Genomic DNA, 21,847 nt, shown 5'->3' on the forward strand with positions numbered 1-21,847 from the left:
TCGATTTCCATGAGCTACGTACGTTGTTTTTGGGGCTTTTGCTTGTCACTTTCTTTTCCTCATCGGAAAGAAAAAAACAAAAAAAAAGTTAAAAATTGGCTGAAGTGGACTTGCCACATCAACAATTTACATAGTGTGAACAAAATCTCATGGAGAACAGAGGTTTAGGGTTTTGAAGAAATGGGTTAGGACTTAGGACTCTCCGATCAGGGCTTCCTTCATTATCCGGAACACGCCGCCCTCTGGTTCAATTTCACGGCTACCGCAATGGGTCCAGGCTCCCCTATCGACTTCGACCAAGGATGGGACGACATAGAGTGGGCTATCGTTAAGCTCACCCGAATCCTCGAGGGGTTGCCGGAGACGCCGTTCGACGCCGAATACCACATCTATGTCTACTCCACCGTCTGCAACATGTGCGACGATCACTCCCACCAGGTCTACGAGGCTTGTCGCGAGACCATCGAGGCCTACAACACTGAGATTGTGTTGCCTAGTTTGGCAGACAAGCACGGCGCGCTTTTGCTCCGGGAGTTGGTCAGAAGGTGGAGGAATAACAAGGCTCTGATGCGGTGGCTATGGCGTTTCTTTATTGTTCTTGATCAGTATTATGTTGAGAAAGCAAAGGTTCCTGGGATTAAGCAGGCTGGGATTATCGGGTTTCGCGACGAGGTTTATGAGAAGGTGAAGGAGAATGTTGGGGGTGCTGTGATGGGGATGATTAATGAGGAGAGGGAAGGGGGGCTGATTGACAGGGGACTGTTGAAAGATGTGGTGGAGATTTTTGTTAAAATGGGGATTTACGAAGCGGATTGTGAAGAGGAGATGATGAGGGAATAGTTGTGAGTACTATTCTCGGAGGGCGTCGAGTTGGATTGTGGAGGATTCAGGGCTGGAATATATGTTTAAGGCAGAGGAATGCTTGAGGAGGGAGAAGGAGAGAGTTTTGCATTACCTGCATTCGAGCAGTGAGGAGAAGTTGTTGAAGAAAGTGCATTATGAGCTGGTGGTGGTTTTTGCACACCAACTGCTCGATGAAAGGGATTCTGGGTGTAGTGCTTTGCTTCGAGATAATAAGGTGGAGGATCAGGCTAGGATGTATAGGCTTTACAGTAGAACACTTAAAGAGTTGGAACTTCTTGTTAATGTGTTCAGAAAATATGTTACTGATGAAGGTAAAGCGTTTGTGCAGCAAGTAACCAGCAGGCTTCAAATGCAGAGCATGGGGTGGTCCTTATCAGAAAAATAATTGAAATGTATGACAAGTATGTGGGATATGTCGATGATTGCTTCATGAAAGACGCATTTCTTCAGAAGGCTATGAGAGAGGCGTTTGAGGTGTTTTGCAACATACCTGTTTGTGGGAGTCCGAGTGCTGAATTGCTTGCTGGATTCTGTGATAGTATTCTTAAGAAGGGTGGCTGTCAGCTTAGTGATGAGGCCACAGATGAAAGTTTTGAGAAGGTTGTTAAGGTGCTTGCTTATTTTAATGAGAAAGATGTTTTTGCAGAGTTCTGCAGGAAAAAACTGGCTCGCCGGTTGCTCTTTGATCGGAGTGCCAATGATGACCGTGAGAATAGTTTTCTAACAAAGCTGAAGCAGAACTGTGGTGGACAGTTCACTGCAAAGATGGAAGGAATGGTGTGTTTACTTGTTTTTTGCTGGTTATCTTTCTGCATCTTATTTTAGTGTTCATACATGTTTGCAATTGTACTTACCTTGCAGATCACAGATTTAACATTGGCTAAGGACACTCAGACCAACTTCAAAAATTTTCTTGACAGCAATCCAAATTTACAACCAGGGATCGATTTGACGGTCACTATTCTGACAACTGGTCACTGGCCAAGTTACAAATCATCTGATCTTAACCTTCCTGAAGAGATGGTCAAGTGTGTTGAAGTTTTCAATGAATTCTTTGACACACAAAAGAAATTGAGAAAGCTTTCATGGATCTACTCCTTGGGTACTTGCAATGTCATTGCCAAGTTTGAACCAAAAACCATGGAATTGGTTGCGTCAACATATCAGGCTGCTCTCCTTCTGCTCTTCAATTATGCTGATAGATTAAGCTATTCAGAAATATTGAATCAGTTGAACCTCACCAATGAGGACTTGGTTAGATTGCTTCATTCATTGTCATGTGCCAAGTACAAGATCCTCATTAAGGAACCAAATTCCAAGACTATCTCACCAAATGACGACTTTATGTTCAACTATAAGTTCACTGATAAGATGAAAAGAATAGAGATTCCTCTCCTACCAGTTGATGAAAGGACGAAGGTGATTGAGGAAGTTGACAAAGACAGGCGATATGCCATTGACGCTGCAATTGTAAGGATTATGAAGAGTAGGAAAATTTTGGGCCATCAAGAATTAGTCATGGAGTCTGTTGAGCAGTTGCAGCGCATGTTCAAGCCGGACATTACAGCGATTAAGAAGCGTATTGAAGATCTTATCACACGTGAATACCTGGAGAGGGACGAGGAAAACCCTACCATCTTCAAGTATCTTGCATGATTGCAGTACAGCTGAAGTCTTCATCTAACTTGGGATTTATATGTTGGAAGTACAGGTAACTGGAACGTGACCTATAGTATGTGCAGGGTAGCTTGGAATACTTGGATCTTAAATCGAGTGGAGAATATTGTGCAATTTGTTATTAGAGCCCCTTTTGCGCAATTTACCCTTCTTGTCTTGAAAGAACAGGGGTTGGTGTAACACAGAACTGGGTTTTTGAAGCATTTAATGATAGTTCATTGACATATCTTTTCATGATCATTTGATTATAATCAGAGTTTAAATGAAAATGTTGGTTTCGTCAACTGTTTGTTCACACTGAGATGATTTAATGATTTCTGAGTTAACTGTTCTTTCATAAGAATGCTTTGATTGTCGGATTACATTCTGTCGTAGGATGATGACTTATTATGACTCCTGGTTGAAGCTCCGGGTTGGATAACCAGAAGTCTTACTTAGGTACATGTACAGAGCTCTTCGTGTTGTGCAGAACTGCTAGAAATATTCACTTCCTTTCATGATCTTGCCCGTCACTGACATGGACTCTACACATAGGACAAGAGCCTTGTCGCCTTAGCCATAGGTCTATGCAGGCCAAGTGAAACAAGTGCCTACAGATGGGAAGTTCTCTTGTATAGTCTCCATCCTCTAATTCCTGCAAACATAAAAAATTTGCCTCATCATTACTTGGCAAAAACTACGACTTACTTTTGTTTTTGGTTCTCGAATCCCTTGTATACAAGTTCAGGTTGTAAGATACATTGCCTACCTGTAAGCAAATGGAGCAGCAAAACTCATCGGAAGACTCAATGATATTGCTAGAACAAAACATACTTTGAGGGAGATTTTGAATGCAATCTTGGGATAATCCCTTAACTCTAGTGATGTCATAGAGTTCAGAAATCTCTCTGTAAGTCTCCAGCGTGCTAACCTGCTCAGTAAGTTTCGGATTGTCACTTCAAATTGATATATAACAACCACTACTTGTTTCTGGTTTACTAGGAGAGATACTTACTTGCCAATGATAGGCTTTTAGCAATGCGGAGCTCATCCACTCCGTAAACACCTTCCCATTCACCATCCCACCTAAGAGAGCAACCTATAACATATAAATTACGATTATATATCAACATCAAGATGAACCTCCTCAATATATTGGAAATTTAGAATGACTATGACAACCACTTACCGCATTCTTTGCATGCATAGAACTTAAACCGACAATAGTGATTAGATTACAGTAGAGTAGGGTTTGGTTGAAAGTGCAAAAAGCTGTTTTTTAGAAGCCACTGCAAAGATTGCTTAAAATTCAAGATTGCTTAAAAATTGATCATATCAAACTTCAAGAGCACTTCTTCCAATACTTTCAACTAGAAGCACTAGGCAGAACTTTAAAGTGCTTCTGTAATTCAAAAGTGCTTCTCAGTTTCCACCAAATGCTGTCAAAATGTTCTCAAACACGTTTTTACATGTAATGGATTCGTGTTGATAAGGTATTACCTTAGACAATGGCTGCCCATCAACTATCAAATCCATCAATTGAATGGCAGCAATAGCCCCTGCCAAACCACCTATTCCGGCTCCAATAGAAAACCCAGTTTCTGTCGTCTGGCCTTTGATGGCGCCATGAATTGCTCCCGCTATAGCTCCTCCTACAAAACCCACAATCTTTTAAAACAGAGGAAGACACCAAAATGGATTTGTTGGATATTACATTTTGATCACCACGAACAAGCTCCCAATTTTAGACAGAGAAAGACTTTTACTAACAACCTATATATACATACCTATTGCAAGAATGCAGGTAAATGCAGAAAGAAGAACTCTCTTAGTGACTCCAATCAAAGCTCCAATTCCCAAACCTTCTAGTGTAGCCAAAACCCACAAAGAAGCAACCTCTTTAGATCTCAACGCACCCTCCAATAAGCCTGAAAACAATTCCTTGAACAAACTAGACATGATCAACTGTTGAGTAGGAACAGAGTAAGGGGTAGACTTAGTGAAGGAACCAGAAGATGAGCTTGAATATAAAGAGTGAGGAGGGCAGAATATCTAGGCATTAAGGCATTTAAAAGGAGTTGGAACAATTAAGTGCCACCAATCACATGTTTTATATTATTTTACAGAAGAAGCAGTGTAGTGTCTAGGAAGTAGGAACGAGCCAACACGATATGTTTTCTTTTTCATTTTCCTTTTTCCCTTTTTTGGTACAAATAAAACAATTGCTTACCAAACCTCCCACTTATTCTAATCAAAACTTCAATCAGCGGGCTTAATCTGTAACCAAAAAATCAGCGGGCTTAATCAACAGCATTGCTACTAGCATGTGTTATGGTAAGGCATAAAGTAAGTAAGAAGAACAAGGGAGGTTAGCTAGCTACCTAGCTAGTGGAATATCACAAGCACCTTTTAATTTGGGGTTCACCTATGTTTCAAGATGGATGGGGTGGGGGGATGTAGGAGATGATAAGTAGGAAAAATAAACAAAATTAACAGAGTTATTTTAATTATAACAAAAATGTGCGGAGTCATGTCGAGATTAGTTTTAGGATTTGATATGATGTGGTGTGACAATCAATTGAATGTGAACATAACATATCGAGAATGAGTCATTATCTCTGTCCTTCCAGCTCACATAAGAAAGATCAAGGAATTAATTTCCTTTCCGGCAGCTAAACATGGCCTTAGAGTTAGATTCATAATTTGTGAATATAACATACCTGGCAGGAGTCATTATCTCTCGGTCGTTCCAGCTAGTTCTACATTGGTTAGATGCAAAACCGAGCTTGCTTCATTCAATGCGTGAGTTATTGTAAGAATAAGACCGGACCGTAGCCGCTGCAAATAGGGAAATCTTTATGGCAGTAACCCAATATAAATGAAGGCTAAACTGATCTAAGCAGGAAAGTAAGCAAAACCAGCTGCTAGGATAGGGTCTGGTGAAAGCTTCTGTGGGCTGAAATTTGAATTGGAAAAGCTGAGGCCAAGAGGTGCTATAATTGCGTAAGGTAGATAAAGGATGATATTAATTTGAATGGTAGATATAGTACTATATATGATCATTAGCTTTCTTTGATATTTCACCAGAGTGACTTGGTCTTTGGGGTTTCCCATTTACAACTTGCAATGCTATCCCCAACAAGAATCAACCCCACCAAGATTTGACAAGATATATCCCTGTGCTGTTTTTTTTTTTTCCTTTTTTTTTTTAGAGGTTTTTGAATATAAGTCCAATTTCATTCCACCATAATAGATGCAGTTCATAGGTAATTTTATTAACAATCTAGATCCATTGACTATTGTCATTACATTTTCATACCTATTTTGGCCCTCGAGTTAAATATAGAAACTGTTGTAGGGAATCAGAAATTGAGAGATAATCACTGTGTATTCTTATTGATAATGGGGGCCTCTTTATATAGAGGATTACAATTTATAGAATCTCAATCATACAAGGAAAGTAATCGTACATTGAATATGAATCTAGATCCTTCTAATTTAACCCTATTACCACTAGGTCAAGTAACCTAGAGTTTGGGCCAAACACAAATAGAGATATCCTTAAATACTCCCCCTTGTGTTGTCCAAACGCGGTGCTTCTCTCGTTGCCTCGTTAAAAACCTTGCCGAGTAACAAAAACCCAGTGGGACAAAAATAACCTCGGTCGAAGGGGAAAAAGAGCACAACACACCCTTCACGTTTCGAGATGAACATGTAGATATCTCCCCCTGATGTCTGCGTCTCCCCCTGATGACTACGATCATGAGAGTTCAGATAATTTCCGCAAGCCAATTCTTGCCACATGTTTCTCGAACGTGGATTTGGGCAATGACTTAGTAAACAAGTCTGCCACATTATCCTCATATCGAACCTAGTTCACTTTGGTATTTGAGGAGAGTCTGTTGTTGCTGATTATGCTTGGTGTTGTCGCTTTTGATGTAGTCTTGCTTCATTTGTTCAAAACGAACAACATTATCCTAAATGCTCGTGGGCTCATCTTGTGGTAGACTTCAAACCACAATTGTTCGAACATGCGTGATTATGAATCCAATCTATAAACATTCACGAACCACTTCGTGAAGAGCAATAATCTCTGCATGGTTCGAAGATATAGTGACGGTCTGTTCTGTAGACCTCCAACATATCATGGTCTTTTCCCATAGTGAACACTTAACCAGTTTGGGAGCGACCTTTGTGTGGGTCAGAGAGGTACCCAGCATCAGCAAAACCTTCCAAAACACTTATATCGTTTTGAGATAGGGATAGAGAACGCAGGCTAGCGTTGGCGGCGTTCCTGGTGTGTGATGGGTCCGCATCCATCATCTCTTTAGAATAAGCCCATATCAATCATACATCTCAAGTATCGAAAGATATCTTTTACACCAATCCAATGGCGTCGCGTTGGCGCAGAGCTATATCTAGCTAACAAGTTCATTGTAAACGAGATGTCCGGTCTTGTGCATTTAGCTAAGTACAATAATGCGCCTATTGTACTCAAGTAAGGCACTTCTGCCTCTAGCACATCTTCGTCATCATCCTTCAGACGAAGAGGATCCTTTTCAGGATCAAGACTATGGACGATCATGGGGGTGCTTGAAGGTTTGACCTTGTCAAATGCCTAAGCATCTATCAACACGATGCTCAAGTTCCAAACCGAGACATAATCGTGTTCTCCCAAAATCCTTCATCTCAAACTCGGATTTCAAGTGTTCAGCGGTTTCCCTTAACTCTTTAAGGGCTTCTAATGAAGATCATGTCCAACATGAACCGCGACGGAATCCGAAACTTGTTATGGAAATGCGTGGGCATATCCCTTCCCAATCAAGTAGTCATTTTAGCGAGCGTTTCAACCTCTATGTAAACGCACTCTGTGGTCTAGAGCCAATTGACTTGGGTAAATGAAGTTCACCATGAACCTTAATGTATATTCCGTATCTAGATCCCCATAGAGATACGTAGTGACCACATTTGTAACCTGCATGTTCAGTTATTCGGAAACTACCAAACTGACAGGGAAGTGGAGTGCAATGACATCCAATACGAGAGAATATGTCTCATCGTAGTCGATTTCAGGGCGTTTTATGAGAAGCCTTGCTCCATAAGGTGAGATTACCATCTCTTTTTCTCACTATGCTTTCTAACGAAGACCCATTAGTCAACAGGTTTTATGTTAGGAGGTGTTAGCATCACTAGCTCGAAAACCTTCCTCTTCATTAGAGAATTCATCTTAACCTGGATCGCATCTTTCCATTTAGGCCAAATCTCTCTACGTTGGCATTCATTCATCAACGGAGCGTGGTTCGATATCATCTGACTCAACAAACTCATGCACAACTACATCATCAATTATGATGGATTTTCTATCCCACGTCTCAAGTACACTAGTGTAATTTTTATAGAGCTTTATATTCTCAGGAATAGGTTCTGACGTTGAGGCGTCCCCCAACGATAACCATAACCCTAAAGATACTCATGACGGATTTTGAGTGCTGATGATCCAAGGATTGGTTTGTGCCAAGGTATCATTCGAACCCACGGGCTTCCCACGCATCCTAGCTGGGGCCATGGCCTGTAACGCCAGAGTGCCACTCTCTTTGGCGTTGGCGCCATGTCTACCTCCGTGTAGGGTGGCGCTACGTCCTCTCGTAGGGACGTCCTTCCTTGCAGGCTTGTTTGCAGCATATTTGTTTGATCTCGTCACTTTAATAGGGATCGAGATGAGACATAGTGGGGACAGGCCACGATAATTCCTGTCATTCCTGCTGAACATCCGTGTTCTTATCTCCCCCTAACGACAGGAAGACTGTCTCATCAAAGTGACAACCCGCAAATCTAGCGGTAATGAGATCGCCTTGCAAGGGCATTAAGTGGCGGACGATTGTTGGAGTCTCAAATCCAACTGAGTGGCCCATTCGTCTGTAAGGACCTATCATAGGGCGCTGTGGCTGCGCAATGGGCACATAAACGGCTCACTCAAATGTGCGTAAGTACAAAATACGTGTACCTAGTCACTAGCTGTAACGCAGAGGTACATTGGGTGGCGGTAGGTCGTAGACGAATTAGTAGATTGGTGCGCATGACCAATGTTCGGACTACCATCGTAGTCGTTTCCGCGAGACCAAGTGGGTGTGTTCATGGGAATATAATGTCCAACATTAGTCCTAATGCAATAACCATCGAAAGTCTTCGATGTAAACGCTCTAGCACAGTCAAATCCAATTGACTGAATAGGATGATCTGGGGAGTGAGCCATTGTCATATGATATGTGCTAAGAGTGTAGCATAAGCAGCATTTCAAGTGGACAATGGCACAACATGTGACCAGCGTGTTTGCGTGTCAACCAACATCATGAGATATTTAAACGTCCGCAAGTTGGTTGAATCAGTCCACAGAATCCCTAAGGATTCTGTGCAAGAACATAATGAGTATTTTCATATCCTTTGCATAGGACGGTCTCAGTCCTAATTTCCTTAAGGAGCGGGTTTTGTAAAAATGAGCGAGAGGCTTTAGAAGCAACCAATGAGGATTTTGGTTGGGCCTGAGCGTCTAAAACGCTATTTGAAGCAAGTTGGTGATTGCAGCATCACCTGGGGCGCCATCACCATGATGGACGCCATCCATGGCGTCATGGATATGGACTACGCCAGCCCTAGGCTGATGGTGGACGGAGGCAGTGCCCTAGGCAGTAGCGTCGGTCACACTTAGTCTAGAAATCAACTTTTGATTCATGCTTCATTTCGCTCGAGAGAAAAGATGTCCGTGTGAAGTCTTTTGTAGACGGATCATTATATCATGACCAGGATGATCTATCCTGTCGTGACAAAGCCAATATGTATCTAAATCTAAGAGATCTTCTCTCATAACATTTATTGGATTAATAGCTCGAATAGTGACATAAAGTCCACTAGAGAGACATATAAACTTCTCTAAGATGCGTCTTTGTTCGCAATCATTAAAGGTATTGCAAAGGAACTCATTTCCGTTCTCTACATGCATTTTCGCATGGAATTCGTTAGCTATTCATAGGGTACGATTTGCCCTAAGAGCGTAGAGAGTTTCTGTGACAGCTATAATCAAGGTGCCATTTGGCAAGTGGAACTTGGGCTATTCCATATCCTTGAATTAATAATGATGGCCCAGCCATCGTAGTAACAAAGTCATATGCTCAAAATCAAAATGGAGTCATGAAAAGAACTCTAAATTTTATTCATAAGCCAACAGAGTACATCATTGTCTCTTAACCATTAGGAGAACCTAATCCAAATGCTAGCTAATGCAAAACAAAGGTAGTCGTTTGACTTCTTTTGGTAACTTCAAAATAAATATGACCAGGTGAGTAGAGAGATGTCGGTGGAGCAAAGCTCGCTTAAGTACCACTTATCTCAAAACCTTCCTAGACATCACACTCATTTTGGATGAGCCTATGTGAAGAAAAACTAAACCAATGGCATTTACTACAAAGTATATGACAATTGCCTATTACATCTCTTGGAAAAATAAAGACTTAAACAGAATTGGCGATCTATTGATCCCAGCCAGATTTGTAGTCTTTAACCCTTCACTCTAGATCATCTTCTTGATCTTCTTGTTCCATATAGTGAGCTTCCCTTGCTTCACAATATGCTTTGTAGGCGGTGACAATTTCTTCACGAGCTCTACAAATGTGTGCCCAATGATCAGACACTCCACATCGAGAACATACATCTCTTTGCTCAAAATCCATTGATTGAGGCGCTTTGAAAGCGTCATTTAGATAGCTCTTAGTGTTGGTGGCGCCACCAACATGGCCAAAGGCGTTGCCTCCCTCTCTCTTTCCACGTTTACCTCTTCGGTTCCGTGTTCGCCTATTTTGGCAATTACCTTCCCAAGTAGAGCGATTATATGGACCAGAACGTCCAAATGTATTCCTAAGATTAGGGTTTCTCTCTTGGCGCCCTCTTTTTGGGGCGCGACTATAATTGGATTCCAGAATATGCTCTATTCCCACGGATCTCGAATTATAGTTCTTCACAAGGATGTTGTCATGCTTTTCAGCGACATTCATAGCTCCAACGAGCTCATGAAACCTTGTGATTCGTCTTGCAGTAACATTGATTCGATAGTTCTTAGCAACCATCAATGCAGAGATGGGGAAAGTAGAGAGAGTCTTCTCAATCAACATCGCATTTGTGATCTCTTTACCACAGAATTCCATTAAGGATTTAATGCGAAGTGCTTCCGAGTTGTAGTCAAGAACTGACTTGAAATCACAGAAGCGGAGGCTATGCCATCTCACTTCTAGGTCAGGAAGTAGGGAGTCACGGACGTTGCCAAATCTATCTTCGAGTGAGACCCACAGCCTTCTGGGGTCTTCTTCATTCATACACTCGTACTGGAGCAAATCATCCATATGACGAGTCATTAGGATGATGGCTTTCGCCTTATTTGCCTCTAAGGCTGCTCTATTTGCTTCCAAAGCTTGAGCTTGCTCAACAGTTAGCACGTCCTGGCTAGGCTCGAGAATCGTATCCAAGATTCCATCGGCCTTGAGATGCTGGAGGATATCACGAACCCACCTGTGATATTCAGAGCCAGTTGTTCCCAATGGAGTAAAGTCCAATTTGTTCAGGTTACTCATCCTGAAAGAGAACAAGAAAAGGGTTAGTTTCGGAGCGGAAAAAGCTACCACGAAAACATATAAAATTTCTGAGCGTAGTTGCTTCCAAGAAATTAGATTCCAAGAGGGATTGGATTAGATCGAAACAATGATGCAAGTGGTCGATCATAAATTCTCTACAAACTCTAAGTTTGGAGATCTCAACAAGCTCCAAGCTTGGAGTGAGCACGAACCCCCACAGTTCGGCTTAATTAGGTCTCCCCTATGAAGAAGAAAGGGGGGTAGAAGAAGGGAGGTTGCAAGCCTCCGAGAAAAAAAAAAAGGAAGAGGAAAACAAAACAAAAAAACTTCCAAAAACGGGAACTAAAAGAGCCTTGAAAACATACCTCAAAAGGTGTCAAAAAGTTGCCGGAAAAATCGCCGGAAAAGTGCCAGAAAATGGGTCGCCGGAGGTGGCTGGAAAATGGTGGTGGCTGGCGGTGGTCGCTGGCCAGAGCTGCTGCGGGGCTGCTGAGAGGCTGCCGAGGGGTGCTACCGAGAGGTGCTGTCGACAGATGCGTGCGGGGGCTGCCGAGGCTCTGTCGAGGTCCTGCAGAGGGTCTGCGTGCAGGTGCTGGGCGAGGCGGTTCAGGGGTCTGCTTGAAATTCTGGCCGCCGGTTCAGTCAGTTTCCGACCGGTTCTGTAGGTGAAATTTTTGGTGAAGGATTCTGGAGTTAGGATTCCGGTGCTGGCCAAATATGGCCGTGGAAGGTGACCTGTAACTCTGTAAGTATGCGAACCGGGCAAAGATTGTCATTATTTTCTGGAGGCAGGTTCAGAGCTTTTCCGTCAGGTTCCGGTGACGCCGCCGGCGGTTCTGGGCTTCTGGAATCGAGAACTTCAAGGTGTGCTACGGGGGCCAAAAGGGTTTCAAGGTTATGTATTTGGATTTAGGGTTTTGGCTATTGTTTCAGGATTAGGGCTTCGTGCTGATAACGTGTTGTAGGGAATCAGAAATTGAGAGATAATCGCTGTGTATTCTCATTGATAATAGGGGCCTCTTTATATAGAGGATTACAATGTATAGAATCTCAATCATACAAGGAAAGTAATCGTACATTGAATAGGAATCTAGATCCTTCTAATTTAACCCTATTACCACTAGGTCAAGTAACCTAGAGTTTGGGCCAAACACAAATAGAGATATCCTTAAACATAAACAAAATAATTTCTTTTAAGCATTGATTTATTTATTTTTTTCAATTTGAATTTTGAATCCATGATGAACCTGCAATAATTCAAAATATAATTAGTATTATAAAATTAGCAAATAGAGATGGGAAATCAACCTAACTGAAAGGTACAAAAAAATTCATCAAAACATTCTAGCTAAAAGATACGTATAACCTAAGTAAGAGATAAAAATTAAAGGATTTCCTCTATTGTAGGTATACCATAAGAGATTCGTACCTAAGTAAGAGATATACATTTACGGATTAATGTTCATTGATTACTATAAATGAGATATGTACTTAAGTAAGAGATACAAATTTACAGATTAAATTTCTTGTAATGTAGGTATAAATAATCGAGATATATACAAAGTAAGAGATATACAGATTAACTTTCTTGTATTGTAGGTATACTATAAAAAAGAGATACGTACCTAAGTAAGAGATATATGTTTATGGATTAATGTTATTTGATTACTATAATTAAGATATGTACCTAAGTAAGAGATACAAATTTACCGATGAGTTTTCTTCTATTGTAGGTATAAATAATCAATATGCATATGATGAGAAAAACTACCTATATATGAGGTATACTGAAATTTCGAGTTCTTAATACATATACTATAAAAATTGTGTAATATTTACCTTAGAATAAGGTTCAGTAGTGGTTTGTCAACCAACAATATATACACACAACACACACACATGTTCTTTTCCAGGTTAAAGGTAAGTTAAGAAGGAAATGTAAAAAATAAAAATAAAAAATGAAGAAGATGAAGAATAGCTACCATCGATGGACTGATTTACACCAAAAGGATCACAATCGTTTAGGGACGACAAGAAAATACCTTTACCATAGAAAGCTAAATACTGAAGAAGGAGAACCACGTTCATAAAATACTTGACATTACATATAAGAGCCATAACCATAGAACTTTTGTGTTGAAGAAAAACATTATCAAAATATTGCTTTAGAAAGATTCTTAACTTATAGAAGACATCTTTTAAGTTAGAATAATTTTAGGAATGATTTACATTAAATATCTTATTCAATTTCATATCAATTTCATAATTTTATACCAAATCAATAAAAATAATTTAAGAAAGATATGCATCAAATATGATATTAAATTACTAATCAGATTGCTAATTTTAATCTTATTAATTCTTGCCTTTTATGTGCAAAGACATTCAATAAGGACATATTAGTCATGTAAAAAAGAAAAATCAATAATGATTGAGTCAGCACAATGGAAAAGGAAATAAATCTGAGGTGGCAGTTGAGTCATTGGACTGAAATTAACAAGAAAAATTGATGCGGACTACAATCAATATGGAGTCTAGTTTTTGGACTTTAATCTAATTAACTCTTTTTGAGGTTTTAAGCGAAATTTCATTTCAATAAACTGCAATTACAAATTGACTGCAATCACAACACTCAAAAAGGGATTACAACAAAGGAAAGCAGCAAATGACTAACACTACGCATACTCACTCTAAAGAAAAGAAATTGACATGTCAATGGATCCAACGACAAATGTTGAATTAGACAGCTAATCGAGCTAAATTGACCAAAATAGACAACAATAACTGGGATAAGATCTAACCACAATAGATAACTATTGGATGAGCCATCTCAGGATCTCTCGGAAACCTCAACACAGGCTGATAATGAGATGCACGGCCTTAAGCCGGCAGAAGACTGAGATCTATTAACCACGAACCAGCTACCAAACTCTAACCACTCGTCGGAATCCATGACAACAACCCTAACTCGAAAGAGAAAGGACTTATTTGAGATCTGAACATAGACCCAAACACTACAAATAACTAAAAGCCTCAAACCAAAAACAACTAATAATGAAGATAGGATCTCCATAGCTGGCCAACTAACATCTACCAATTTGTACCATATCACGCATAGTCGGAAAACGTCGGCGATTAACTGCCACCTCCAACCCTTAGCACAACTAATCTGAACCACACCACTTTGATCGCGAACAACACTTGCTGATCCACCGATCACAACAAGCTCATGCAACTGTTCTAAACAAATCGCGGTTTGTACTTGCAAAGCCGCCTACTGCATCAACCCCATCTCTGCACCCCACCTCTTCAATTGTAGGGGAGAATGGAACAACACCTGAGCTAGCCACAACAAGACTTGCCATCACCACCACCCCATCATCACTGCATTACCGGCATCGTCGACACTCTACCAGCGTCAGTCCAACCCGCTGGCACCACCATTGATGCACCGCCCACCATGGTCGACGCTTGTCCAGATCCTGTACAAGGATCGCGGCTAGAATTGGTCGCGCTCAACCGCGAGCCAACCCTCCTGGCCTGCTTCTCCGTCAACCACAGCGAAACTCGATCCCACCACCCTATCATCTGATATCTCCATGTTGTTTAGTATTCATCAGTTTAAGTTTGAGATAAGAGAAATAAAGTACCTGTTTGGCAAAATGTGGATGTGTTTTTTTTCAAAGATATGCTATTGTATGCACTTAATTGAGTTTTTAAATCAATACACAATGACCACAAATCAGCTAAAAATATTTCTCCTACATTAAGATTGGCATAACAACCACAAATTTCAAATCGCCCCCAGCTGCAGTGCAACCATTTGAAGATAATTTAGATCCATTAATTTTAAGCTTTAAAACATTACAAGGAGGAGGGGACAATTTTAAGAGAACTTAGGCCCAGTTTGAGATTGATTTCTGAGCTGCTTTTGGGGCTGCTTTCTACTTTTGGGTCTAGAGGAGACTGTTTGGTAAAATTTTCCAAAGCTGCTTTTGGTCTAAATAGCTTCTCTCAAAAGCTGATTTTGAGAAGCTACCAATTCGTAGCTTTTGGAGCTGCTTCCGGGAAAAATACGAAACAGTAGATAGTTAATGAAACTTGGTAGTTCGACAATTCTGTCCTCCTTCTTTTCTAAAAATTACATTGAAACAGCTAATCAAAGATGCATCTGCAAATTCATTCTTCTTCTTCCCTCTTTGCAGTAAAAAAATACATCAAAACAAATTGGGAGAAAAAGTCTCTACTTCTGTCCTTCTCTATCTGCTATCACTTAAAGGTTCAATCTTGCTCTCCTCACCATACTCATTCAGGTTCAATCTTGTTTTTCAATTTCATATTCGTGCTCATGTAATTGGTATTGTTTTGTGAGTTGGGTTTGTGCTTTTAAGCATTATTGAAGTTTTTGCCTTACTTAATTTGGCATTCTCATCACTGGGTTGTGCTTGTGTATGACGACTCTTTGGTAGATAATGATTTTGTATGTGAAGTTTGAGATAATGGGTTGTGCATGCAAGATGTTCGAGGAAATGCCAAAACAAGTTTGAGTGTTGTGATTTGTGAATAGCTCATATTTGTGTGTACTGCAAGGCTAGGAGATATGAGCAATGCAAGTAGATCTGACTGAATAACTGATAATGTTCTAACTGGTTCCTGAAGACATAATTAGCATCAAACTTGGTGATAATGTTCTGGATTATGCTTGGCTTTTTTTTATTTAGATTGTGGCTAGTGGTAGTAAACGATGTCATCGTTCTAAGCAAGGAATAAACAACATTTAGGATTGCATATCAGATCAAGGCTTGTAAATATGAAAATTCATCTATGATATGCGCCAGTAAATATGGGATTCTGACCAAGTCTTTAGCAATCAAACTTGGTAGTGCTAGTTGGTTTGATTTTAAAGGTCTGGTGTTTGACGATATCACTATTGCAGATTCTCATAAAGGGTTGGGATTCTAGATACGTGATGGAGGTAGTAAAAATTTCTCTAGCTTTTTTCAATTATTGTTATGACCATTACTTCTGCAGAAATACGATAAAATGAAAATCCCACTATTATAGTTCCAGACTTCCGGCTTGGGTCCAATGAAGTACTCTTGACAGGAAATGTGTGCAGGAAATGTGATAGTCCAATAAATCTGCTTCTTTTCATAGTACTAAAATATTAAACATGTGCAGGAAATGTGAGTGATATTATCTTTCAAACACTCAGAGCCTATATATGTCACTACTTGTCCACGCGACTCATATTCAAAGAAGGGTTCGATCTCTAACCTACTCTTTGTGAACATCAGTGCAAATTCGGAGAATGGTATATTTTTATCAGGCTCCAAACATGGGCTTCTTAGTGATTTGAGATTCATCAACTTGAACCTTTCTATGCAGATGTTAAGATAAGATATTGCTGGTTTTGGTTCTTGTTTGTAAAATTCGTAAGTTAAGACCTTTGAGTTGTGATCTTGTTCGGTTTAGCTATATATGATTCATCCCTTGAATTCTATTTTTTCTGCTTTTGTGTATATTTGGTCCTATATAGAATAAGAGTGATGAATTAGGCAAGAAAGGAATGTGGCATGGGATATTTGGAGTGGAATCTGGACAGGTCATTTTAGACTACAGTCATGTTTGGCTTACCATTTCGTAATTCTCATGTTCTGTTTCAGATGTTCTTGTAAAAGCTTATTTGCATATTATTAATTACCTATGATGAAGATCTTTCAATATTTTCCCTTCATAACATGACATATAACTCAAGTGAAGAGAATGCGTATGAAGGAGATGGTGCAGGAAGATGAGAAATGGCAGTGTTAAGAAATATAATTGCACAAAGTCTAATGAATGCATCAACTTAATGTTTAGTTGGAAATTTTGAACAAGTGTACAAGACAATACACACTATGCCAATAACCTCATCAGACGACAGACCATGACCGTCGTCTGATATGCAAAAAATCTGTCGTCTAGTAAGCTGATATCTGATTGACGTTCAGACGACGGGTAATGCCCGACGTCAGAAATTCACTCAGACGACAGACACCTAAAAAAAATCTGTCGTCTGAATGTGCTTAAATATGTACAAATTGTAAGTATATGTGGTTAGATATGAAATAGAACGACAGTCAAATGTTGTTGTTGTCAAACTCTAGCAACAGAGTTTACAAATAATCTATTGTCTGTTTTAATGCGAAACGACAATAAAATGTCGTCTGAATGTGTAGAATTTCCATGTTTCTTTGCCAAATCTGTTGTGTGAACTTTATTGAAACAACATCCACTATTAGTTATCTATTGTCTCTCTTGTTGTAAAAGAACATTTAAATGTCCTTTGAATGTGTAGATGCTTGAAGTATCTTTGATGTTTCTGTTGTGTGTACTCATTTCAAACCATAGTTGTTGGTAACTTTCTATTGTTTGATATTATTTAAAAAGACATATAACTTCCAATGTATTATCATATATCCCAATGATGAAAATCATACTCAAACCATGAAATACGGTTTGTTAACAGCAGCATAAACTAATCTACCCCATTGATAAAAGTTTCAGCACGTTGCTCCAACCTCCTCAAAAGGTCCTTCATGAAGAGTGTACTTGTCCCATGAGAAATCAGCAGTGTATCTATTGCGCAATGGTCAAAGACTTCACTATTTGTTTTCTGCTTGCCTTCTGCAGACTACATATCGTCTCTGCTTCCTAACCATTTCTGCCCTGCTAGATCTCTGCTTCCTAAGTGAGGACTACTTTTCTGTGACAACATCAACCAACATTAGTTCAGTTACCATTGGGCTAAACACATGAAATACAAGTGAAACTTTTATAGTCAAATTGCTTGATTAACAGTATCAAGCAGAAAACTCATTAACCACTCAATCGAGATGCATGCAAATATATAGTTGACTATACTTCATGAATAGAGGTAACAAAAAAAATGAACAGGGGAAGGTAGTAGTGAGTATATACCTCAGTCCCTACTTTTCTCTTCCCTTCCAAGTCAGCCTTGTTTCCAGCCAAGAACATTATTAAAGTTGGATTTGCTAATATCAAACGAGAAGTAAAATAAACTTGACTGAGTTAGTAGTCTTGAAGAATATTAGTTACTCAAGTTATATCAATTATCACCCCCCTGCATATACGTAACACATTCAAGTCCAAGTAGCGGCGGAACTGTTACAGGGCCTGAGGGGGTTCAGACCCCCCCAACATTTGTCCAAATCTTCACCAGATCACCTAAACGTCATACAATTAAGCTACAATTAAATAGAACTTGGCTTTAATTAAATCACTGGACCCCCCCCCAACATACCAATCAGGCAATCAGCAACACAACTTACAAAATTATAATGAGAATAATTTAAATTTAATAGTATTTACTGTGTAATAACTATCCAAATTTATAATGAGGAAATATGGAAATGCTTCTTAGAAGATTTTGCAATTTATTGTAATTGATGTCTAGTTTCTTCAATTATTTTATTATAGAGAAAGTTAACAAGGTGTTTTTTTGTTGTTAATAAAGTCAACAGAGTGTGTTGATTAATATGGAAAATGAGTTTTTTTTTTTTTTTATATTAAAGTTAATGTTTTATGTCTCGACCCCCCCTAATTTCAGATCCTGGTTCCGCCACTGAGTCCAAGACGGAGTGCACACTTGATCAGCCTGTGGTTAAATTCTTATTTATCCAGAAACTAGACCAATGAATTCTTTAGATTGCATTACCGGCCTTATTAGTAGAGCATAAGTAATTAAGAGGAAGTCAAAAATACCTTGGGATTATCTTCAACCACAGTTACTGCAAGATGGATCCTTCCTGTTTTTATATTCTGAAGAGGCAACCACATGTCATGCCTCTGGCCCTCTATACTCACCAATGTTAATGGAGCAGAATCTGGATACAGAATAAGGTAAGTTAGACCGGCAAACAAAAACTGACTTGGGAAAAAACTTAGTCAGGCAAAACAAAAGTAACACACAAAAATTCATTAACATTGGTTAAAGCGATGATTCAAGACTCAACAAAATAATATGAAAAGCTTTGTAGTGACAGCAACTAAATCTATAGCCTGCCCATATTCTGGTATCCCTAAGTCATTCAATTCATCAACTTCTGAATACTGATCAATTAAATAACCTCTAAATAAGTTCAGAAACAAACCCAAGGCAATCATCAACAAATCGGTCCTTGTCACGAACTTCAATAGATAGCACAGTAGATGAATCCCATGTAATAATGGGCATCTTAAATTCTTCATGCCATTTTGGAGCCAGTGTTTTCTTTTGTGTCTTCGTCCTGAACCGGTAAAGGCCCAATTGACCCTTAACATAAGGGTCAGATAATCCTGACAACATATTGAATATTATATAACTTAAAAGAAACTACACTGTGGAAATTTAAAGAGCATGAGTGTATTATCAAATAAACAACTAACCATTTAGATCTGCAGCTTTGATGTCAGATGCTTCAATAACTTCTACTCTGACATGTCCAAGAGATTCCTTTTCATTCACAGAGAACCAACTCTTTGTCAGTCAAAAAAGCAGAATCATTCAAAACGAAAGATTTCCTCAGGTAAGAAATCGGAAAAGCTTCTTATCTGGTCTGCAAGTGAAATAGAAGCTAATCCCAAGGAACATGAAATTTATTATTCATTCCAAAAGGAAGATTATGGAGAACAAAGCTGTTATGACATTTATCTCAAGTAACTCACACTTGCTCCAGCCTCTGGGTTTGTGAATTAGGTTGATACTGACATGTATCTTAATATTACTGATTTTAATAGGAGTTTCACAGTGGGAATATAATTAACAGTTAGTAGTTCTTGCAACAAAGAATTGGGTTTAAATATTCTAAATTTTAAAGTTAGTAGGCATTCAGAAATATATTTCTCCTGTTACCTTGCTGCGGTGAGGCGAATTTCTCCATGTCAACAACCAGCATATTTGGCTGCAAGAATAGTTAATAATTATATTTAAAACACTTTACCAATAGTGTAGATGAGAAATATGAAACTGCATCAACCAAAAAAACCCCATTGTTTGCTTATTCTCTAAGAAATCATGAATTAAATTTATACATTTTACTGCATCGCTAGAAACTTAACCTAACTTCCTATATATGAAATGTATCATGAATGAACAAAGAACTGAACGGACAAAGGTCTCTGAAAAAGTAAAAGAGGCATCCCAAGCCTTTCATTCAAAACCAGACAAGATATAAAGGCTGTGTACAGAACATCCATTGGAAAAGAATTTACAGATAGGAGTCTCAAAGTCCAAAAGTCATGCCTCAACAAGGGTCTGCTCAAAGGCAATGGAAAGAAGCTTTTCCTGTGAGAGAGAACAAACAAACGAGCAAGTCAGAGAGACACGAAAGACCGTGTACAGAGATTAGTCAAAATTAACTTTGCTTCAAACATGATAAAATATTACCAGCCACCCAGCAATTCCTGGAAGAACTGTAACATCAAGGCCATGTGTAAAAATAGGCTTGACAGTCATCTGAAAATATGGAGGCTCAATGAAGCATATCCGCAGACGGCCAAGGAAAGGCCACCTACGAAGAAACTTAACCCCAATCAACAGCTGCAAAAGAAAGGATAAAAGCTGCCTGATCAGAACATATAAACAGTTCATGATTTTATTTCCCCTGCAACTAAGGAGTGAAAATTCCACATGTTGTCAAGTTACATCTATTGAACAGATTCAATAGGTAACATAGAACATCTAACTTGAGTTTTTCTTTTTCTTCATCTTTCTCCCTGAAAATAATCCTTTACATTTACAGATCCCAAATGCTATTGCAGTAAAACAAAATACAGTAAACATCATCATTTGCAATGTTTCCCAAAGGCGCAAAGAATAATGTTAAGATTCTTTAATTGAGACATAAAAGCGCAAACAAACAAAGAATAATGTCAAGATTCTACACAAACAATAGTTCCACATGATTTAAATGCTCAGAAATCCACTAACATTTCATTCCTATACCTTAGCTAAGCTTATAAGTAAGTACGCTAACTAACCAGACCTAGGGAGTTACAATTATCAATCAAAAGTTAAATTGCATGGAGGTGCCACCTGGAAAAAAGTATATGCATTCTTCTATGTATATGTAATGCTTAGCATATTTACTCACACAAAATATATCCTTGCTCAATTTTAAAATGACCTTAAGATCACATCTCAAATTACATGTTAGTCAAACACATACCTTCCCTTCAACATGCATGCCTGTAATATGCAACTTTGCCCACATCCCGAAACCCAGTCTTTTCCTCAACTTCACAGCGAGTATTGCAATCATATCATCAGCTGTCAGAAAATTCAGTCCCAACTCCAAAACCTGCATTCAGTACACTGTAATACTTAGCCACAAAGAGGACATGAAACTATTGATTCACTATGGATAAAGAAAAGCATACCAAGTGGTCATCATCCTATTTTAGAACAGAAACTCTCCATAAGACCAAGTCATCATCGAGCCCAAAATCTCTATCTCTTTCTCCCTTCCCATCTTCTTCTTTTCTTTTCTTTTCTTCTCTCCCTTTCTCCTCCTCTGTTCGTTGTCCTTGTTCCTTCTTCTTCTTCTTTTTTCCTTTCTCGTCTAATCCCCTTCATCCCCAGTTGACAACAACTCAAAATCATATTGAAAAAATCAAGGAATCAGATTAGATTAGGGTTTAGAGAATTAGGGTTTACTTACCCCCAT

At 39.1% G+C, this 21,847-nt stretch overlaps 2 protein-coding genes and 1 pseudogene across 3 annotated transcripts; 1 reads left to right on the forward strand and 2 right to left on the reverse strand.

Annotated features, from left to right (window-relative positions):
* The first annotated feature begins 140 nt into the window (after positions 1-140).
* On the forward strand, positions 141-2,722 carry LOC112201692 (annotated as a pseudogene).
* A 4-nt stretch (positions 2,723-2,726) lies between these two features.
* Positions 2,727-5,516, reverse strand: LOC112201693 (NEP1-interacting protein-like 2). Of its 2 annotated transcripts, XM_024342604.2 has the most exons (7): positions 5,241-5,516; positions 4,751-4,797; positions 4,308-4,448; positions 4,021-4,172; positions 3,536-3,619; positions 3,290-3,451; positions 2,727-3,175 (listed from the first exon to the last, which is right to left on the reverse strand). In XM_024342604.2, the coding sequence occupies exons 1-7, from the start codon at positions 5,252-5,254 to the stop codon at positions 3,026-3,028; spliced, it is 750 nt and encodes a 249-aa protein (XP_024198372.1). In that variant the 5' UTR covers positions 5,255-5,516; the 3' UTR covers positions 2,727-3,025. The 2 variants fall into 2 exon arrangements, with proteins under 2 accessions (XP_024198372.1, XP_024198373.1); XM_024342605.2 differs by lacking the exon at positions 4,751-4,797 and having other exon boundaries at positions 4,308-4,485; positions 5,241-5,514.
* A 13,756-nt stretch (positions 5,517-19,272) lies between these two features.
* LOC112203688 (C2 domain-containing protein At1g53590) lies at positions 19,273-21,847 on the reverse strand. Its single transcript, XM_024344614.2, has 7 exons — positions 21,842-21,847; positions 21,350-21,481; positions 20,569-20,721; positions 20,425-20,466; positions 20,035-20,083; positions 19,569-19,661; positions 19,273-19,478 (listed from the first exon to the last, which is right to left on the reverse strand). Exons 1-7 carry the CDS (start codon positions 21,845-21,847, stop codon positions 19,273-19,275), a joined length of 681 nt encoding a protein of 226 aa, XP_024200382.2.

The sequence above is a fragment of the Rosa chinensis genome, chromosome 5 (genome assembly GCF_002994745.2).
Source record: "Rosa chinensis cultivar Old Blush chromosome 5, RchiOBHm-V2, whole genome shotgun sequence".
Lineage (NCBI taxonomy): Eukaryota > Viridiplantae > Streptophyta > Magnoliopsida > Rosales > Rosaceae > Rosa > Rosa chinensis.

Excerpts from the sequence above, each read along its gene's own strand:
- LOC112203688 (XM_024344614.2), bottom strand. Across the intron at positions 20,722-21,349 it reads GCATGCATGTTGAAGGGAAG|CTGTTGATTGGGGTTAAGTT; the intron begins GTATGTGTTTGA and ends TTTCTTTTGCAG. Across the intron at positions 20,084-20,424 it reads TTGAGCAGACCCTTGTTGAG|CCAAATATGCTGGTTGTTGA; the intron begins GCATGACTTTTG and ends CTATTCTTGCAG.
- LOC112201693 (XM_024342604.2), bottom strand. Across the intron at positions 3,620-4,020 it reads ATGGGCAGCCATTGTCTAAG|GTTGCTCTCTTAGGTGGGAT; the intron begins GTAATACCTTAT and ends TATATGTTATAG. Across the intron at positions 3,452-3,535 it reads TAAAAGCCTATCATTGGCAA|GTTAGCACGCTGGAGACTTA; the intron begins GTAAGTATCTCT and ends CTTACTGAGCAG.